The sequence below is a fragment of the Nymphalis io genome, chromosome 9 (genome assembly GCF_905147045.1).
Source record: "Nymphalis io chromosome 9, ilAglIoxx1.1, whole genome shotgun sequence".
NCBI lineage: Eukaryota > Metazoa > Arthropoda > Insecta > Lepidoptera > Nymphalidae > Nymphalis > Nymphalis io.
This window is the reverse complement of record NC_065896.1, coordinates 3,044,556-3,067,245: the sequence shown is the minus strand read 5'-3', so window position 1 is coordinate 3,067,245 and position 22,690 is coordinate 3,044,556. Positions and strand designations below refer to the sequence as shown.

Below are 22,690 nucleotides of genomic sequence, written 5' to 3'. Positions count from 1 at the left end.
CGTAAAACAAATTTAACAGAGGTTTTTATAAATAATATATATTTATATTGAAAATTATAATCTGTTTTGACAGAACAAAACAAACATTTAAACACACAAATCTATATATATATATATATAATATGCGATGTATATAGACTAACCACGAAATAAAATCGCATTTGCCATTAAAACCTAGTTATGCCTACTATACTTATAAAACGATATGGTCTCTTTATATATGATATTTAGAAGCATTTTCAAATAGCATTGTGTGCTATAAAACAGGATGACGCATTTATCGTTTTCAACGGTCACTGCCCAAAGAAAATCAAGCTGAACATCTATGTTTGTAACTGATGGCATATCCTTTTTTAGATTTGAATTGTTATATTAATTATAATGGAAAAAAACTGGAAGCTTGCCAATAGATAAATAAGAAAGACCTGAAATATTTAGGCCACTGATTTGAAGTTGTAAGATTCAAAATCATATCGCTTAAAGCAAGTTACAGGTCCGGGACGTGTCTGCAAGGCAGGAATTGATTCAACATAGCGCGTACGTTTGTATGGAATGAATGAAATATGTATTACATATTTGAAATGGAGTAATACGAAAAAGTTTTAAAGTATCGCACTACGTCGGAAAATATTCAATAACTTCGATTTGCTTTAATTTTCCTTCGCATAAGCGAAATAAGTACCGTGTCGGTAGCAGTAAATATTTTGTTGCAATAGGAAAGGTTCACTAGTGATGGCGCCTATGAATATATAATTGCCCTGTGGATGGTGGCACACACGTTTCATCTAAATTTTAGCTCGTTTTCAGTAAAAATGATTGTTTTTTAATTGGCATTCTTTAAAACAAATTAATATTCGTATCATATGTATGAATCAACATTATAAATATGTGGGTCAGTCTTTACTAGTCTGAAAATATATTTGCTCGTTTCCCTATTAGATAATTATGGAATCTCAATATAAGGTAATTATCAGCCGTATTTGTAATCTTCGTGTGTGGTTAGTAAATAAGTCAAATATCGAACAGATTTTATGTACCTACCATTCTAATTTTAACTCTTGTAGTTGCATTAGCTATTTATTTTTGAATACGTTATTTACTATGCTGGCGGGAGAGATCAGTTTCTATTTTCGTAGTCAATGTCGAGCGTTGCTCTCTATAGAGTGCAAGTTTGTTTAGGTGTAAAGCGTGTCAAGGACAGATGAAAAGAAAGACTAGTTAATTTTTCAGATTTTTTTTTTCTTGTATTTTTGTTATTTTATAATTTATAAATGACCTAGTAAGAAAGTAGTCTTATCCGTTTCAGCACATACAATCATCATTCATGAGATTACAAAAGATCCTTTGGCGAGTGCAGTACCGAGGCCGGCGGTCGAGGCGCGCCCGCGGCGCCGCGCTCCGTCCTGCCGTCACTATTACGATTTAATTACATATAATATCTTACGTACAATTAAATTAACGGAGATTATAAGCCTGAGTTGAGCAGCCGGCCGCGGGACCGGCCGGGCCGCGGGCCGCTTCTGGTGGCAGCTTTGCGCATCGATTGCGCGCTTAGAAGCACTTCCTGTGGACGATCGAGGGACCAGACTCGTCGTACTCCTGCTTCGAGATCCACATCTGTTGGAAGGTCGACAGAGACGCGAGAATGGAGCCACCGATCCATACGGAGTACTTCCTCTCCGGGGGAGCGATGATTTTGATTTTCATTGTAGAGGGAGCCAATGCTGTAATTTCCTTCTGCATACGGTCAGCGATACCAGGGTACATTGTGGTACCACCGGACAATACTGTGTTGGCGTACAAGTCCTTACGGATGTCGACATCGCACTTCATGATCGAGTTGTATGTAGTCTCGTGGATGCCACATGCTTCCATACCCAGGAATGAGGGCTGGAAGAGAGCCTCTGGGCAACGGAATCTTTCGTTACCGATGGTGATGACCTGACCGTCGGGAAGTTCGTAAGACTTCTCGAGCGAGCTGCTGGAGGCGGCGGTGGCCATCTCCTGCTCGAAGTCGAGCGCGACATAACAGAGCTTCTCCTTGATGTCACGTACGATTTCACGTTCAGCGGTGGTGGTGAAAGAGTAACCACGCTCGGTGAGGATCTTCATGAGGTAGTCAGTGAGATCCCTACCGGCCAAGTCCAGACGCAGGATGGCGTGCGGCAGCGCGTATCCTTCGTAGATGGGCACCGTGTGCGAGACACCGTCGCCGGAGTCGAGCACGATACCGGTGGTACGACCGGACGCGTACAGAGATAGCACGGCCTGGATAGCGACGTACATGGCGGGCGTGTTGAAGGTCTCGAACATGATCTGTGTCATCTTTTCTCTGTAACAAAAGAGAAGCGAACGTTAGCATGGCGACGACAGCGACTGGCGATGTGACGTGACGTGACGTGACTGTGTTATCGAATATCAAAAGACAACAACACACAACGACGACGACACCGACCTGTTAGCCTTGGGGTTGAGGGGTGCTTCGGTGAGCAGCACGGGGTGCTCCTCGGGCGCCACACGCAGTTCATTGTAGAAGGTGTGGTGCCAGATCTTCTCCATATCGTCCCAGTTGGTGACGATACCGTGCTCGATGGGGTACTTTAGAGTGAGGATACCTCTTTTGCTCTGGGCCTCGTCACCCACGTACGAGTCCTTCTGACCCATACCGACCATCACGCCTTGATGACGTGGGCGGCCCACGATTGAGGGAAAGACGGCACGGGGTGCATCGTCTCCTGCGAAACCGGCCTTGCACATACCGGAGCCATTGTCCACTACTAGCGCGGCAACTTCCTCGTCGCACATTGTGAATTAGTCTGGAAAATAAGATAACAATTATAAGTATACTGCATTATATTGATATAATAATATAAGGTAAACTTGGAAATGTAAGTACACGCGGTAAAATCAATAACTGAATTCCATAAATGGCGTTGCGTTGAAATCACCCACGCTACAGTGGGCGATAAAGTCGAAGACGCCTTATAAGGAACTGTCTAATGAGAAGCTACGTTACGGGGACGTGGCGACTCACGCGGTGAGACACGGAGACGGGCGTGTACCGGTCGGTAAAAGTAGACCGTTGGTTTTAAACTTTAGACTTAATTGAATGTTTAAAATACTGTTCATGTATATTAAATGCAATTAAGTACCAAAGTTTTGGCCACGCCCTACCACAACCGGCATTCCCGGTATCCCGACCGGCGGCGTCATACGACCGGCCCGACTCCGTGTCAGTGACCGCACCGCACCATTATTGCACAAATTTATCACTAAACACTAAAATAATGCACATGTATCACAATTTTAATGCACGTCAGTTGAACTTACTTTAATTTAAATAGTCCTAGTTAAATAAATAAATTAATATCGCTATTGCACAGCCTCGGTTATGCTGCACAACACCTCAACTCGAGCAAACTTCGTGGAATGTTGGCGGACGAGGGACCCGCAGTATATAAATGAGGCCGGTTATCGGGGCGCCCCTACCCGCGAGCCCGCGACCGCCGCTAGCTCTCCACCAATCGCAGAAATCCTGAGTTTTCGTTACCATATATGGTATTGCGCTGCAGGGAGCCTGCGCGTCCCCCCTGCCCCTCACCCGACGCCGCGGAACCGGCGTTGATAGCTCGCTACTTGATAACGACATCTCACGGTTCTCACACTGGCCTTTGAATTCTTTGATATAAAACGACCCGAGTCTATCTAATTAAGATTAACTCCATACATACATATTCTACGCAAATCAAATGCAGTAGCGAAAGTAAAAAAATAATAATCAATATTGGCATCGTTCCAACACGCACAGATGTTGTACATAAACGGTTTTGCGGTGATTCAGGGTTCTGTATGTCTAGTACCATATATACACAAATAATGCAAATTAGCATGTGTATTTTGAATTATAAACTTATTTATTAGAATGATTACTGAAATGTTATTAAAGTAAAATGTAAGTTTATTGGAATAATTAATTAATTATTTTATTAACTTACCTATTACCGTGGTAAAACTATAGCAGGAGAAATAATACAACAATCGTCGATCTGTGGGAAATACCGATCACTTCTGTTGGTGGCTCTGCTTCAAAGTTGGCGTAGGCTCGGTAGGCTAATTTGTATCACAAGCAGGTGGCAATATGTGCGTTCTACTTATTATTAAAACAAAAACTGCTGAACAGGCTATAATAAAACGTTATATTTGTAATTTCGACAGTTAACAAAATAACTAAGTAAAATCAATTATTGACAGTTTGACTTACTAATGTCAAGTGAATATTCATAAATTAAAATTAGAATTATTCTTTTTCTGCAAACATACACTTGTCGACCTCCTCAGTTCTCTCGCAGCAAACCGACGGTTTTACCATATATGGGCACGGGATTCTGATTGGTGAACGCTCGCAACGGTCACTGTATGTACACAGCGGGCTCAAGCTCACACATAAACATCTTTGGAAGTGTTTGTATCTAGTAACAGAGCGATTCATTCAATACGATATTGTCGTTGGTTTACTGACAAAATAAACCGACAAAATAATGAGGAACGATCAATGTATAGGCGAGGATAAAATTGTAGGTTTTATTTGTTTGGGTCGGTTAATCTGTCTCGACGCATGCCTTATCTGTCATTGATTGTAATCATGTGACGTGACTGTTCCCGCATACCTGAGATCCGATGCTGCTCAATAATTACAATATAATGGTGAGATAGACGGTATGCATGAACAATTTATTGGTTGCCGTAAGTGAAGATTAATTTTTGTAACACATTTATAAATCAGATAGTCTGCAAAAACCTTATGAATTTAGGATACTAAAGTTGCAAATTATCAGTTATTCAAAAAATAATACCGTTACTTGCAAACTCATATATATAACTCGTAAAAATGTTTATCATTATTATTTATTTACAAAAATAATATTTTTTATTTTTTTAACATGTTGAAACAATTTCGTTTAGTTTGACGAAGAAAAAGTAAATTTAAAAAAAATGATGGTCATCATAGGGGAAGCAACGCTTTACATGCGTCATGCATATAGGATGCATTGCACACCACTGGATACTATATATCTATTACTTGGATTTGTTGCATCTTCATAATTTCTATAGAAATTATATTTTACTTTCATTGCCTATCTCAGAATAAACGTGATAAATAACGCTACGTGACACTATGATAATATTGATGAACCGGTGATTATAACAGTCTTAACTATACAACAATAATTTTTGTATATAACTGCGTTATTTAATTATAAATTGTTAGTTTAATGCAACTCAAAATAAATACATTTCAGATGAAGTATCTTAATAAATTAAGCTAAATGAATGACGTATCTTGCACATTTGTCCACTTTTAAATGACTTCATAGTAGATACATAAACTACGATGTTATTCATATTTTCTAACTCCTGATCTTAGTAACATTTAGAGTAGGTAACTATAATTATCTAAATTATACTATGTCGATGAGTCAGAATCGTGTTGATTTGCGCATGCGTACTACAACGCTGAGTCAGCCCCTGTTACTATCAGAAGTCATTTCCTAAGCCAAGGGTCTTAACTGCACGGTCAAGGCCATGAATTTGCCTTTTTAACTCTCTCTTTTGAGTTTAGTAATAAAAAAATTAATTTATATAACATTTTGTTCGAAATCACATGCTTGTGAGATTCATATGACTGATGATGACTATGAGCGGCAGGCCATAGCTGTCGATACGATGCACAACGTAACAAAGAGCACACCGTGAAGGTAGGCTAGACGGTTTGATCGTCTCGCACGGTGGTACCAACACTTTTAGTTCGGAACTAAATTTTGAACATATTCCACCGAACCGGTGCAGTAGTAAGTATCTACAAAACAAGATAACATAAATATAAAAATTTTCACAAAGTTTTTTTTTATATTAAATATATAATATTATAAAAATATAAGTATAAAATAATTATAAAAAATTAATACAAAGAAGATAGACTACATAACTAAATTTGAAATAGATTAAGGAATAAGTCCTAGTTGATAAAACTATATTGCAAATGACGTTAATGGCTATATGATGAGGCGGATGATCCAGAAGTCATTGTAATCATCTGGTTTATGCGCCTCGTACATAAACAATTATTTTTAGTTAATTTCTAGTCGTATATATATATAAAATTGTATTTGTTATGTGTTTAATTAATCTATAATTCTTATATATTTTAATTGTAATTTTTATGATTCTAATTTTAATTTTAATTATTAATGAATGTTCTGTAATTATAAATATGTAATCTGTAGACAGTTATGGGCGTCGATGCCTGAATAATAAAGTTATTATTATTATTATTATTATATCGTGCTAAATTAACACAAGTAAAATTATATGTGCATATTATCGCAAATAAATTTTTCGTGATTCACTTCGAATTTTACGTCAATTTCAAAGAATAACATGATGTCTTGAGGTAAATATTTATATCGTTTTAAGGATCTCATGACTGACATGAGTCATCGAAGGATACGCGTTAAGGTAGAAGAATAACAAATTACGAATACTATTGTATTATAAGTATTTACTATTCGGAGGGAATACATATTGTGCTGTATCGAAGTGATTCATTATCTTTATCATTTATGTATGTACATAATGTTCGCCAAGCCTTGAGTGTGACGAATTGTTTCCATCGCTTATAAAATTCATTGTCTAAGAAAATAGTCCATAATAAATCTTTTTTATAGTGCAATAATATACATGCATACATAATATACATGGAATAAATAAAAACAAAAATTCGATTCGTAAATATTTTTAGTTTTTTACACATTTACTGTTTTATGAAATTCAAATAGATAGTTTATAAAAAGAGATAACTAAATACCACCAAAATTTCTTAATTATTTAACAGTCTGACATCAATTATTAAAATGCCTTGTAATTTCTCAAAGCTAAATTAATTTCGAAAAAGGAGTTTGAAATAAATCGATATCACAATTTTTTTTTAATGAACGCATCATTTGTTCACGGACACACAAGTTGTCCTTCATTCTATAAATATAACAAACCCTTACTCGTATGCAACGGTTCGATCTTTCAATATTATGTCTTAATACCGTTCACATAAGAGTGATTATTACGTAGACTATTGAAATAGTTATAAAAAAATCCTTTTCGTCGATGGTCTGAGTTAACAGATTAGTTTTAACATTCATAAGACATTCTCTTTGTAGAATCTGTCAAACCCTCGAAGGGATGAATATACATTTTTATTAACCTGCACAGGATACGATGTCCTACGAATACTGAATTATAAAACTTTCTAGACTTTTTTTTTCTACTACAATCTGTACAAAATATATATTTATTTTTCCATTTCATATAGAATTAAATAATTAAACTGAACTACGTTTTAATATTAATAATTTGTGTATAGATTTTATACAGAGTACAGCTTAGGGATATATTTTAAAATAAAGATTGCCTTGACATTTTTTTACTAGTGATAATATTTAGCGTTAGATAGATAGAACACTTTGAATTAATTATTATTGCTAATTTTGATTAAAAAAACTTGACAAATTTTTCAGGTTTGATAATTTGCAGCGTTCGTTGACAGTGACAATTACATAGAAATTGAGGTATAAAATATAAAAATATTCTGTCCGCCTGTCCCATTATTAACTTTTGTCAATTATATAAAGATAGATGAGGTACCGACTTACAAACTTAATTCAATTATCTTTTATAAATATATTAACTGTCGTCGTAATTAACGTACAAATACCTAGTTTTAATTGATCCAACTTCATACTAATCTCGAATGTAAGTAATAAGTGTAGAAATTACTGTTTCTGGAACAATATAACCAATAGTATTAACATTTTGATTATACATTAAATAAATATTTATATAAATTTTAAACCATTTCTTAGATGTTATTATTTTAATTTGTCTTTGTTATTTATTATTTCCATTTTAATAAGTACCATTAGGTAATTAATCTATCTACCCAGTATAGGTTGATACGTACCATTATAGGTAACAAAGAAATTTTGTATTTACTTTCTGTCTAAATTTATAGAGATATATTAGATATTATTCTTAAATTAATTTTATTGAAGTCTACAAACGCAAAACAACGTCTCGTTTATTAACCGAGCGGTGTCTAGCCTCCTCAGGCGTCTGGCGAAGCGGCAGACGCGAGACTTGGGGCGAATCGATCCGAGGCGCCGCCCTTGACCCTTGCCTGCAGCGGCCGACTCCGTGTAACATGCATGTAACATGTGACTATTCTATTTGAGTTATTTTAAGAACATTCTTAATATTATACTAAATTTGGACAGAAACGTGTTGATTAAGTCAACGCTTTCCGCATCAACATGTAAATACGACTTGCACGAAATCAAAAACGTAAAAGCAATAAAAAATGTAGGTACTTCTTTTAAATCTTTGTTATGACGATAAAAAACAATAAAAATATCTTTTAATTACAATTAAAAGACATGTCACAAATGTCTCATAAAAATATGAATATTATATGCAATTATTTTAATTATATATTTTTTTTATAAATAAATATGTTACATTAAATAAAACAATAAATATTATAATAAAAATAAAGCTAATAACTACAATGTTGTTAACAATTCATTTTCATAGAGAACAATAATGCACATTGTTGTTTATTAACGAAGATCGTAGTAACAAAACAATAAGCACACTACAACAAAATACTACCCAATAAAATACACGCAATTGCATATTATATTAAAAAACCGTTTAATTCCTAAGAAAAATAAGTATATAGAGAGCTTTGATTCTTAAAGACCAACATCTAAACCGTCATACTGGTAATGCACCTATGACGTCATATGATCAGACGAAACGTAGACGGCGTGTGTCGGGATAATTATAGATCACACCGTAATCTATAGGTCAGTTAAATATAGTCTGCCAAAATTTCGTAGATGACGTCGAATTCTCAGAGTAATAATATTATTCTAACGTTTAAACGTATTCCAACAGCAAACCAGTACGTTAACCATTTAAATAAAAAAATATTTTGTCTCATTAGTTACCTGTGGTGCAGCGAGGTGCAATAAGTTCACGGCCTTAAAAAAACAGGAGATTTTTGCTCAGCACTGGGACATTTACTGCTTGTTGAATTTTTAATTGAGTAAAATAATATTTTTGTAATAAAATAGTCATTTATTCAGAACACTATTATAGAATTATAACATTTAAGTCTCAGTCATCCTTATTCACGCAATGTAACTAAAATAACTTTTTAATGATAAAGGGAAAACTGAAGCGTCGTAACAAACAAACTTAATTAGATGTTATTATGTATGTATATATATTTATTCGACCACAATTCAGGAAAAGACGGTATATTTATTTTCCTTCCTCATAAATAATTAGCGGAATAAGGCTTTATTATTAATTTAGTTTTACAGTTAAATATTGTTGAGATAATTAGACGAAGTAAAATTCAAAACATTTAATTTTAAGGTTATTGACACAGCTAAATAGATTCTGTGGCATTTTGAAGTTATTCAATTATTTTGATAAATTATATTTCTTATTTATTCAGTTAAAACTACTATTGTTTATAATAATAATAAGTTTATGAATGTATTGATATTAGATTAAATAAAATATTCCGGGTCCATAAATATAAGTTTTATGAGCCCGGAAAAATATAAAAAAGACAAACAAATCTTTTGGTGATAGTTAAACTAAAATGTTAAAACAATTGATAGCTTGACCAGACTTAAACACCGTATCTTTTTAATATTTATGTTAAATCATCATCCTCAACGGTATCTCGTCTGATTTGATGTATATTAGAAAGAAAACTGCACTTTTATACCGGTATAAATTATTATTTTATTAAAAATGTTAGTGACTTTTAATAAATAAATTAAAAATCTTTTGTCAAAAATTACGTAATATGCATATTACGACACCTTACAACCTATTTAAATACTGCACTTAAAACATACATCACAAGCGTAATTTGAGCCGTCCGTTCGGGGTCTCGGTGTAGGGCATCATATTGTATTAGCAAGTCTTAATTGGCGCTTAGAAGCACTTCCTGTGCACGATTGAGGGGCCGGACTCGTCGTACTCCTGTTTCGAGATCCACATCTGTTGGAAGGTCGACAGGGAGGCGAGGATGGAACCACCGATCCATACGGAGTATTTCCTTTCTGGGGGAGCGATGATTTTAATCTTCATCGTGGATGGGGCAAGAGCTGTGATTTCCTTCTGCATACGGTCAGCGATACCAGGGTACATTGTGGTACCACCGGACAATACTGTGTTGGCGTACAAGTCCTTACGGATGTCAACATCGCACTTCATGATGGAGTTGTAAGTAGTTTCATGGATGCCATTAGCTTCCATACCCAAGAATGAGGGCTGGAAGAGAGCCTCTGGGCAACGGAATCTTTCGTTACCGATGGTGATGACCTGACCGTCGGGAAGTTCGTAAGACTTCTCGAGCGAGCTGCTGGAGGCGGCGGTGGCCATCTCCTGCTCGAAGTCGAGGGCGACATAACAGAGCTTCTCCTTGATGTCACGTACGATTTCACGTTCAGCGGTGGTGGTGAAAGAGTAACCACGCTCGGTGAGGATCTTCATGAGGTAGTCAGTGAGATCCCTACCGGCCAAGTCCAGACGCAGGATGGCGTGCGGCAGCGCGTATCCTTCGTAGATGGGCACCGTGTGCGAGACACCGTCGCCGGAGTCGAGCACGATACCGGTGGTACGACCGGACGCGTACAGAGATAGCACGGCCTGGATAGCGACGTACATGGCGGGCGTGTTGAAGGTCTCGAACATGATCTGTGTCATCTTTTCTCTGTAACAAAAGAGAAGCGAACGTTAGCATGGCGACGACAGCGACTGGCGATGTGACGTGACGTGACGTGACTGTGTTATTGAATATCAAAAGACAACAACACACAACGACGACGACACCAACCTGTTAGCCTTGGGGTTGAGGGGTGCTTCGGTGAGCAGCACGGGGTGCTCCTCGGGCGCCACACGCAGTTCATTGTAGAAGGTGTGGTGCCAGATTTTCTCCATATCGTCCCAGTTGGTGACGATACCGTGCTCGATGGGGTACTTTAGAGTGAGGATACCTCTTTTGCTCTGGGCCTCGTCACCCACGTACGAGTCCTTCTGACCCATACCGACCATCACGCCTTGATGACGTGGGCGGCCCACGATTGAGGGAAAGACGGCACGGGGTGCATCGTCTCCTGCGAAACCGGCCTTGCACATACCGGAGCCATTGTCAACTACTAACGCGGCAACTTCCTCGTCGCACATTTTGAATTAGACTGAAAAACAAAAAAAAAACTTTTTTAAAGCTGATAACGTCTATTACTTAAAAATTTAAAAAAAGTGCTATACGGGAGATACATGATACTCATAAATTAATTATTAAAATACTCAAATAAATACTTCAACTGAGTTTCCGAAGTAAATATAAAATATATATTCACAGGTGTTCACAGTTTATTAATTTTTCCAATTATAACGATTTATCACTTCACTGCTTCATTACGCAATTATGTAATATAATTATGTAATAACGACACTTCACGTCATTTTTTTTTCTTATTAAAAACACAATTTAATTTGTTTTTAAACTTGATATTCGAAATTACAATAAATAGCATTTAAAGAAAATTGTAATAAAACTTACTTTTAAATTAAGTACAGAGGATAAGTAAATGCGACAGCCGCTACGTCCAGCTTGCTTCACAAAAATGAGCCAGTTGCTGAGAGTATTAACTATATAAAACCGTCTTATCAGAGTTCATATGCTATCGTTAGCATAATAGCCCACCAATCACAATTTTCGTTACCTTATATGGTAACGTGAATCCACATGTTATAAAGTGCGATAAGAGATGGTAATACACTATCACTGATAAGCTGATAATATTTGCAACTCGCTAGAGCCGGCTTCACGTAAACAATATGTCCGCACTACAATCGCTCAAGCGGCAAAATGATGTAGTTATCAAGAACATTAACATTATACCAGCTAGTAAATGACAGTTTAAAAAATTATTTGTTATATAAACTTAACTTCTCATAACAATAGAAGTGAATAACCTTAGGTTACAATCAACTCTTTTTTTTTTTTTGTAATTTAGAACATTTACAAGAACTAAGAGTTAAAAAAGTTTGCCGTTATAATAGTTTTGTCTGTAAAGTGTAAATCATTATATATCTTTAATCAAATATAATATGAATATAGAATCTAGTTTGTCTTTAATGTAATAACAGACTTTAATTGAAAGTAAGTAGTAAATTTTAGGGAAAAAAATAAAATTATTCTTGATTATCTCGTTGTTTAAGAACAATCCTTTTGAAATCGATTTAGTTACTTTAGGAATTTTATAACTTTTAAATATAATTTTAAACGTATTGTTTACGATGGTCATATTTGTGACTAATATTTATATTATCAATTATTACTATCTGATAAAATTAAAATTAAATTGTTTAGTAATAACTGACTGAAATACCTTTCAGGTATTATCAGGTATTATTTAAGCCAATTTTACTTGGTACTTTCATATCATATGATGAAGCTACCATGGGCGTACCAAGACATAGGGTGTCAGGCCTACCTGACTTTCTGACCGGCTTCTCCGTGCAAGAGAAGCCGGTTTAATATCCAAATAAAACGATCAAGTATTATTAATAAATCTAAATTATAGGTCATCTTTAATATTTTTTTATAAAGTTAGTAAGCAAAACTTTTAATTGAAATCCTTGGCTCTCCCGAGAATAGAAAATCCTAGCAAAACCAATGGAGGCTATTCTTGTGTGCGTTTTATTTTAATCGATTAAATTACTCAAGCAATTACGCAGAATTGATTTTACGGAAGTGAACTTTAAATAAAACATAATTATTATAAATATTACAATGAAAGTTTTCTTAGCTCAAATAAGGTTGATTCTTTAATTTGTCAATCAACCAAATGTTTTATTTGTATGATAAAATTGTTAATGTATGTTTTTACTAAGTATTTAGGTCATGTGATGTCGATTATTTATTGTTATGTACTTATATCATTATAGATTTAGTTTTACATAAGAATATCTTATCTATTAGAAGACGACTATTATAATAAAAATGTAAATGGTCCATTAGTCATAATGTAGGATAATATTTCCCAGGAATATAAAAGGATTCCCAGTCAATATAAAAACAACCGATAATTTGCATGACACAATATCGTCGTTGTTCTCATTTTGGTTTCATGTTTTAAATATATATCTTTATCCTATAGATACGGATTTTCTTTAAATAGGTTATTTTATAACATTGCATTGCAATGTATTTCAATCTGCTTTTATGTTTTTCATTTGTGTTTCATTACATACATCAATGTTTGCGGTGCTCTTTGATATTAAATAGAGGTTACTAAGTAAAAAAACGTTAGATAGTCTGTTTAAAGTTTTTAAAAATAATGCAAGTCTTCGTCCAAGACCCGTAATGGTGATGTATGACCGTGTTCTTTAGACTAATTGGTGTTTCAAGCATTTCACCGTGATCTCGGAAACTCTGCACTTTCTCTATGAGTCAGCTTTTTTATCTCATTACAGACAACGCATATTAACCTATATTTTATTGTAAATGTATTAGTCACTTGTTATTCATTCTAGTCTCACAGTTTTTGAATTAATTTTTATATTTATTTATTACAATTTCGAAAGTTTTATCTGTTCGTTAACTCAAAACGCAGTATTTACATAAAAAAAAGTTGATAAGCGAGTTTAAGGCTGATAAATTACATTATAATTGAATGCGCGCTTTCTTCTGGTTTACTTAAATTACGTGAAATTTCGTATCAAGATTGTTCGGAGGATACCAATCGTCAATATTATATGTTAACAGTGTTTATGATATTTTATTGTGAGTCAAGTTTCCTCGTTGTAGTCGTTTTTAAAGATTTCTTCGTATTTTCGTCGATCTTGGACTGCAGGGATCTTGGACGAAGGAGTTCATAATTGATGATTGATTTGATATTTTGTTTTTTATCTGTAATACTATATTTTATCTTTATTTAAACCTTTTCGGTAGTAATATAAAATTGTTTATTAGTTTAAAGTTATTTATATTATTTATTTTTATATTATTGAAAAATATAATTATTTCTTCATTTTTATTTCTTGCGAGAATTCGTATGAAATAAATCAAGAAATTGAAGTATTAATACCACAAATATGACAAATATTTGTTTGATGAATTATTTTTCCCTTTCCAAGGCGAAATATACGATGAGTCATGCAACACAACAGCTGATACACGCCCAGTGTTATTTGTTTTGTTAACGACATTAACAATAGGATAATAGTTAAGGGATTACTCATCCTTAAAGTAGTTTCGTCCAAATTATTACCGTAATTATTATTATTTATAAGTAATAAGCATAATAATTCTGCTTTTATCACGTTGCAAGATATTGAATTCCAATTTTAAATTCTTAGTAAAAGTCCAGTTTCGCCTGCGAATGGGGGTTAGGTTCCTTATATCCTTTTCTGTACTACAGAGAGATTGAATTAACAAAATTATTAGTGATTTGTGATTAAAAGTCAACATTTATTTACTTGCTCACCCTATACGATTACGATAACCGTCTTTAAATCATATTCGATCATATTGTTGCCAAAACGATTTTTTTAGATTCTTGCAATTTATGATAAAAGGAAATTGGTCGGAATAAACGAGACTACTGCATGGGCGTAGCCCCACGGGCACGGCCCCACCTGGCCTCTCCACAAATAAAACGATCTATAGTTATTAAACCCAATTAATCGATCTATTTCATTGTCAACTAAATAAGCAAAACTCTATATCAATATTCTTCTTGAGTTTTTAGATCCTAAAAAAAAATTCTGTTTACGCTAAAGCTTTGTAATTAAGCTGTTGTTCATTTCTAAAACATGATTTTATATTTTTAATAGAAAATTTATTATTTTTTATAGTTTTTTCTAAAAAAATGTAATGCATAGTTTGTTAGAATTTATTAATAAACATCCACAGTTGTAATTTAATTAAACTGGAAATCATTTTATAAGTAATTAATTTGTATTGTCAACAATGAAATAGAAACAATTAATAATATATATATAAAAGACTATATATATTCTAAATAATGTTGCTAATAATTTTAAACTACTTGCTGATACAAGACGAATATTTTACGAATCATTCGATTGTTCACATCCTTCGATATATTTATCCTGTATATTAATACTCTATTGAATTTAATGATATATTGGCTCAATGGTCACTACGATTCACGTTTCACGTAGTGCGCAAAATCCATGAAGAATATTTAGTACGAAATAATTTGTGTGTTTTTAAACGTACAACAGATGATATTTAGGGCATTACTGACCGACATTTTACATTATTTATTAGTATATTTGTAACATGCCATATACAGTAAAAATGTAACAGAATGTAATTGTACCACTGCTGTAAGGCCTTCTCTCCCTTTGAGAAGAAGTTTGAGGCTTATACCACTACGTTGCTCCGATTCGGCTTGGTTGGTACACATGGGGTAGGATATCAGTGAAATTAGACACATGCAGGTTTTCTGACGATGTTTTCCTTCACCGCCGAGCGCGGGATGAACTATTAACACAAATTAAGCACATGAAAATTCAGTTGTACTTGTCTAGGTTTGAACCCGCAATCATTGGTTCCGAATCAAGCGTTCTAATGACTGGGACATATCGGCTTGACTACTATATCTAGAGAATAAATTAAAGTCGATTATCATGAAGCCATAAAAACGAATTCGCATAGATAATAGAAATTAATGGATAAACTTAAAATATTTATAGTCTTTATATAAGTTTTATTTGTTTAGAAGATAAATTTAGGATACCATAGTAATAATCTATTAAGTCTAATTTACAGCGTTTGACTCTGTTAGCAAAAAATACTTTACATCTGACTTCAATAATTAAATATTAAACTTATGAGTTACTTGACAAAAACTTATAAACCTGGAAAAGATCCTCTAATCGTATCTGTAGTGTAAGAAGGAGCCGTAGAAATTACCGTATATTGATACAAACTGGAATACCGAACAACGCACTTAATGTTTAATACCAAGTGAGAGACTGCAATCAAAATCAATACAACCACCCCACGATTGCTATATAGCGTTATAGTTTAGGTATGTTATATTAAAGTATACATATAGTTGACACTCGTCTGCGACTATCGATCCCTTGCACCCCTGTGCAAGTGTGCAGTCGAGCGGTGCGTCACGCGTTCTGCTGACTCATCCCACTCCCTAACTTAATACAGATAATAAATGTATTATTTTATAGAATTAAAAAAAAAACCTATTTTTTTTTAATAAGGTAATCTTTTTAAAATATATGATAAATGATCATAAAAAAATCGAATTTAGTAAATTTGAATATACCAAGAGACTTTTTTATTGGTTTTGATTTTAGCAAAAAAACAATTAATGTACAAAAATATGAATATAATATGATTAGACTTAAACATATAATATTGTTTACTATAGTCATCGTATATTTATGTAGGTATAATCTCCTTTACCTCCGGAATTTCACAGAAACGATAAGTGTGAAACATAATATACATATAATATTATTTATAGCGTAATTCCGATATACATATGTGTTTGAAGAATAACTCCGATTTATTTTCCTTGTTAAATATGTATTAGTAATTAGTTTATGCGAACATAGATTATTGTTAATATTGTGGTTTTAGGATAGAAAAACACTTATTTTATGGATCAACGAATGTTTATTTATATAGCCAGTGATAATTTATAATCAATGTGTAATGTATGTAATCGCTTATTAGCAGAAAGGCCGCTTATTTCAATCTTTTAAAGTGCTCAACTGTCTGTGCTTTGTAATATTATATTCTTTTATGTGTGTGTGTAGTATATTATTTAATCAATCACGTCTACATACAAAATAACATACATACTACGGTAAATAATATACTATACACCTACATAAATACACAAAGACATATAAAATTGCAGTTACCATTTGTACAAATGAATATTAGCAGCGGGCGGAGGATAACACCCCGCCTGGGGAGACCAGACGGCTGGGGGTCAGGGTGAGAGTTTGAAAGCGGCAGACTGTTCTAGCCGAATCAAGCAGCACCGTTTTATGCTGCTAGCGAATAGCTATGGAACCCCAGACACTTGAAATAGTGAGCGAAGCTGACAGCTGTCTAAGTTCTAACCATATGCAGAAATAACGAAGGACATTATTATTATAATATATTATTACCATGTAAGCAAATAACCTTACATAATATCTATATGAAGTCGTCATTTTTTGTTTTTATTAGTAGTGTATTGTAGTGAAGAATTTATACACTATTAAGAATATTTTATTTAAATATGGTATTTATACAAGGTAAAATTATATAAAAACGTTTTATATTCTCGAGATTGAGTCACTTGTGTTCTTGTAAGCGTGAATCACTTCTCAGCCTTGTGACAAAAATCAATTGAGTATGATTTCGAATTGTATCAATCACGTCACTGATATCTGTATTAAAATTGAAATAACGAGAATTCATAAAATTGTATTTATCTAAAAACATTTCTAAAGTATATAGCATCGTGTCTAATCCCATATATGTATCGTGATAATTCATTTACCGTTTTGAGTCTTTTACATAAATATTTGTTATATAGTCGGTATATAATGCCTACCGTATTTAATTATTCCGATTAAATGACATTTTTTTTCTATAAATCCAATTGATCAAACCTAAACAAAGGCTAAGCTAAAATGCAAAAGCTTGAAAGAAAATTGTAGCTTTATACTAACAACAGGAAGAAACACTATAGTAAGTGCGACCACTTAAAGTCTGTATGCCTAAAGACAATGTGTGCCAGCGTGCCAGGGGCATTTGCCAAGACTATGACATGACATTGTTGAGTGTTGTCAACCTTGAAACCAAGATGTTATGTCCATAATAATATAAAACTTAACATTGAAATAAACCGACAAAACATATCTTGCTTTATAGTATATTATCTGACATAACATAATTTGTAGTCTTGTGTGAATACATCACCTAAGCAAAACATTTAATGTTCTATTGACTAAAGTAAATATTAAAAAATATAAATTATAAAAATATTGAGAAGAAAATAGTGGTTGCAGTGTATAGAACATCTTCCACTTCTGAATTAGAAAAAAATAACGATGATAAAAAAACAAAGATAACCCAAAAATATATTAGTATATAAATTTATTGACAATTACATGCGGAAGAAACTAGCTGCTTAAATATAATCTTACTTACAACATGTTGTTCGGAGCCTAAACAGATTGTATTTTTTTAATTCATTGGTTCGTTTCTATCTTATCTAAATTCTTATTAATATTAGCTACTATAATAAACAGTAAATTATAATGAAAAATGATGATCGTTTCATTTAAAGGAGGCTAATCGATGTATTATAGTTCGTAACAGTTACTTTTTCCAATAGGAAAAAGAAAAGAACCAAATATCAGCAATAGCTGAGCTAATTCGGCACCTACATATGTACTTTGCATTAATTGGATTTTTTTATTACTAGTCTTGATTAATATTATTATTTTAGCAAATTAATTTACCCAATCTAAAATCAAATGATTTTCCACTTCAAAATTGCATTATTAGTTGCATTTAAAAAAAAGCAATTTCTTATGCAGTTAGGACTGTTTTTAAGATATAACTGCACAACAATTTGGACGATACCTATAAAATGTAAATTATAAAATTATTATACGTAATATTACTCTGTATTACCAGTTACTGATGATAGTACTTAAATGTCATCGATAATTCTGGAATGTTATCATAACTGTTCCGATATACTTTATCAAGGCGTGGCACTCGAGATATCTGCATATTATTCAGACGTTAGAAGTTTTTACATACTTACACGAATTAACCGATATTAAAATAAAAAAAAAACATTTAAGCTCTGTGTCTCTTTTTACAAAATAGGTACGCGGTCGGGCAATTGGGCCTCTTAATGGTAAGTGGTCACTTGCACGCCATAGGAAATATTAGCATTATTACATCGGCAATGGGATACCAACCTTGAGAATTAAGATATTATGTATAAGACACATAAAATCATCATGCATATCATAACATGTTTTGCGGTCTAATGTTTGACAACTACCACCCAACCTGCACAAAAATATTTGTAAGGTTCACTTATAATTTTTTTTTACGCCATTCAGTTCGGTACTTTGAAAAAATATATAAATCCGTACCATTATCCACATCAACAATAATACAACGAGTTAAAACTCTGTTTTAAACAGGAAAACTAAAGGGCATAACAAATTACAACGTCCTTATGACTCGGAACTTTTTTATGAACGTATTTTTATTGATTTTAAATGTTATGTAACGGAACATAATTGACTAAGACTTGAAGAGATAGGAATCTTAATACTACACAACCTTAAGAATTTTTCAAATGACTATAATTTAATATTAAGGTTAAATGACGTAACATATCTAATCAAAACAAAATGCTTATATTACAGAGCTGATTAATCTAATTTTAATCTAGCAATGAAAAATCACGCGACTAAATGATTTCTTTCGGCAGTATATCCTCGTGATAGTGTCATAATTGCTTGAGTTGAAGTCTCTTAACTGGTCTGATCATCTGGTGTGTTGCCTCTCAGTCTTTTCCATCGAGGATGCCCGCCGCAAAGACAGTCAATAAAATTCATACTTTTTATGCAAATTAAAAGACAAACGAACAAAACTTTTATCTTTATATAATTAGGAATATAAAGTTACGTCAGTCTTTAAATATTTATTGATAAAAGATAATGATTCTCATGAAATTTATGAATTGCTAAAAATAATTAATGCTCAGGATTTTATTTGTATGTGAAACATATCTGATTAATTCCGTTTTTACATAGATTTATTATTCCAAGTAAAATAATGAGCAATATTTGTAGGTCTGAAATTTGTGTATAAAAATTGTTGAACACCGAGATAAATTAAATATTGGAATATAAATCGTGTGTGTCATATAGTATTATGCTTGTATGGACAAATGCGTAATTTTTACTATGAATTATAGTTATCTATAGTTTTCCTCATGACCTCTATTAGAGGCATTAGTATAGTAGGAGTAGGGTAGTTTATATTAATTATTGTAAATATTTTTTCTTTAATTAAGAAGAACAAGATGCTTGTAATATTTTTAATTCTCAGGAGCATTTTAAATCTTTTCGTGTTTTTATCTATTCTAGTCTAGACTACTTATTTTGTCAGAATTTAATTAAGGAGGTTAGGAGATGAGTAAGCGTATCTCCTAAGTTCAATAAACTCGGCCTGATTCCAGAATTTATTTGATTATTCGACAGTTCATACCCAGTTCATGTAAGTACGGCCAGCGACCCCCCAGGGTCTTGTAATGTGTAACTTAAATTAACATGTGTCAAAATTTATTGGTTAACAAATATTTCTTTGGAATTGTAAGATCGAGCAAATGTTATTGTAGATATTACGTTAAATTTTCGGGTAAATTGGTAACGTTTATTATTCAATTAAGTGTTCGACTACTGAAACAGAATTAAAAAATTGTATAATTTTGATAAAGGCTTTAAATTAAACATAGTACATTATTTAGTTTAATTAAAAATGTTATACTGGGGCTAACTTTTTTTACCTTAATTGATGAAAAAAGTGCAGACAAACAATTGTCCAACACCAAAAAAAAAAATCAACCGTCAACATTTAAAACAAACACATTAGAAATAAAAATATGTAGTTAATCACTAATATCATGCACGCAAGATTAAGGCAAGCTCGACTTCGCACGCGTTTGCAGCGATCCCCGTTCAAGTTCATTGATCATTTACACTAATACGATACATACTAGTACAAGCATATGTGCAAATGTCTCGATTTGAATATTTACTTTCTATCGCTGTTCACATTTTTGAGAGCAAAGCAACAGCAAAAGACGAAAAAGACGATTTCAATTATTTTGATAAAGCTGTCACTATTAATATAATTCAACGCCGATACAAAACGCTCATACAAAAAGCACCCAAGTTCTAAGACGCTTGTACAATTACTTGACCGGTATTGTATTGTACTGCTTGTATTTTCAATTTTCTTCTCATATAAAAAAAGATAACTGTGAGAAGAAATAAATTATATTTAATTTACTATGAATATCAACAAACAAAATCATCTACTGATGCGACTTCGTAATATTCCGTAATTACAAGTTATAGTATAAAGCCCATAGTAGGCGGTAGGTAGGCCTGACACATGCAGTTTATTTTTCGTTGAGCTCCGTCGCATGTGCGGCGCTGAGGTTATGTATATTATTATTATTATTATGTTCAGTTTCACGCACTGTAACTTTACAATTATACAATTTGTGTAATATTTGGAGTTCATTTCACGCTTTGATTCTTCCATATGTCAACTAATAAAATAAATAAAATTTATTTTTATCTTTAATGTATAAAGAAAAATAAATGTCTAGTAGGTATATATTATGTATATTTTTCAAAATACTTTTTATATTGAAATTAAAAACTAAATATATAAATTGAGTTTAACTGACTGTAAGAGTGATGCCATGAAATTGTCTACATAGTTTAAGACTAACTACTCAATGATTTATTCTAATTGATATATACGTATAGTGATACGCTACATTTTTTGTTTTATTGACGCATTACACTTAGAACGAATAATGAAAACACATTATCGTCATCTCGACGTTAAGATACTTTGCATACAAAGAGGAACTCTTCCGCTATATAATTTAATATTCAAATAACGTTTATTAGCCATTCGTTCTCCCAACTATCAATACCTACAAAGTAAAATGTAAAATGTATCATTCGTCGCCCTATTTCAAGTTTGCCTTCGCTGAGTCGGTTTGTAGCAGCTAGCCCTCTAAAAGGCTCTTGAGAAACCTTAAAAGGCCTACCGAGCGCGCATGCGCGTCGAATCGCCACACCGCCATTTTTGGAGACATAACAGAAACCTTGGTCTGCCTGTATCCAGATAGCATGTTAAGCCTTAATAAGACTTTTCTAAGGCGAAATCGTAATAGAACAATTGCGTTGAATGTTCTCAATAACACCGTATAAGGCGCACCTTGTTAATGGTAACCTACATTCCCACAGCGCAATTAAGAGAAATGCCGATAGTTATTATCAGAATACATCTGTACATTGATTTCATAACCTGCCATCTTTTAATAGACATGTTGAAGCTCGTGACAATGTTGTTAATTTTAATATATTTTGTTATGCTGTCCTTGTTATTCGGTTATAATAAAATATGGAAACAAATTATGCTTAAAACATAGTATTACAACCCTAACGTTGGTGCCTTTGAAGGGAAGACTAGACTTGGCTTTTGAAATACTGGTTATATTGGTTATACGCCAATAATAATCTCCTCCAGACCGATTTCGACCACTGCGGCCAATCTCAAAAGAGATTAACTAACTACGCAGGATATATTATAGTGCACAAGTGTGTGCGCAAACACAGGTGCATTCTCTATTTCCTAACTCTCATAATCCGATGGGACGGCAATCCGACACGACCGGAAAGAGTTCAGGTGCAGGACCAACGGCTTTACGTGCTT

At 33.3% G+C, this 22,690-nt stretch overlaps 2 protein-coding genes across 3 annotated transcripts; both read right to left on the bottom strand.

The window, feature by feature from the left end:
* Positions 1-1,218: 1,218 nt before the first annotated feature.
* Positions 1,219-11,881, bottom strand: LOC126770812 (actin-5C). Of its 2 annotated transcripts, none has more exons than XM_050490388.1 (3): positions 11,702-11,881; positions 2,456-2,816; positions 1,219-2,332 (listed from the first exon to the last, which is right to left on the bottom strand). In XM_050490388.1, the coding sequence occupies exons 2-3, from the start codon at positions 2,803-2,805 to the stop codon at positions 1,552-1,554; spliced, it is 1,131 nt and encodes a 376-aa protein (XP_050346345.1). In that variant the 5' UTR covers positions 2,806-2,816; positions 11,702-11,881; the 3' UTR covers positions 1,219-1,551. The 2 variants fall into 2 exon arrangements, with proteins under 2 accessions (XP_050346345.1, XP_050346344.1); XM_050490387.1 differs by lacking the exon at positions 11,702-11,881 and adding an exon at positions 3,331-3,531.
* LOC126770813 (actin, cytoplasmic A3a) lies at positions 9,849-11,973 on the bottom strand. Its single transcript, XM_050490389.1, has 3 exons — positions 11,702-11,973; positions 10,973-11,333; positions 9,849-10,849 (listed from the first exon to the last, which is right to left on the bottom strand). Exons 2-3 carry the CDS (start codon positions 11,320-11,322, stop codon positions 10,069-10,071), a joined length of 1,131 nt encoding a protein of 376 aa, XP_050346346.1. The 5' UTR covers positions 11,323-11,333; positions 11,702-11,973; the 3' UTR covers positions 9,849-10,068.
* Positions 11,974-22,690: the final 10,717 nt, after the last annotated feature.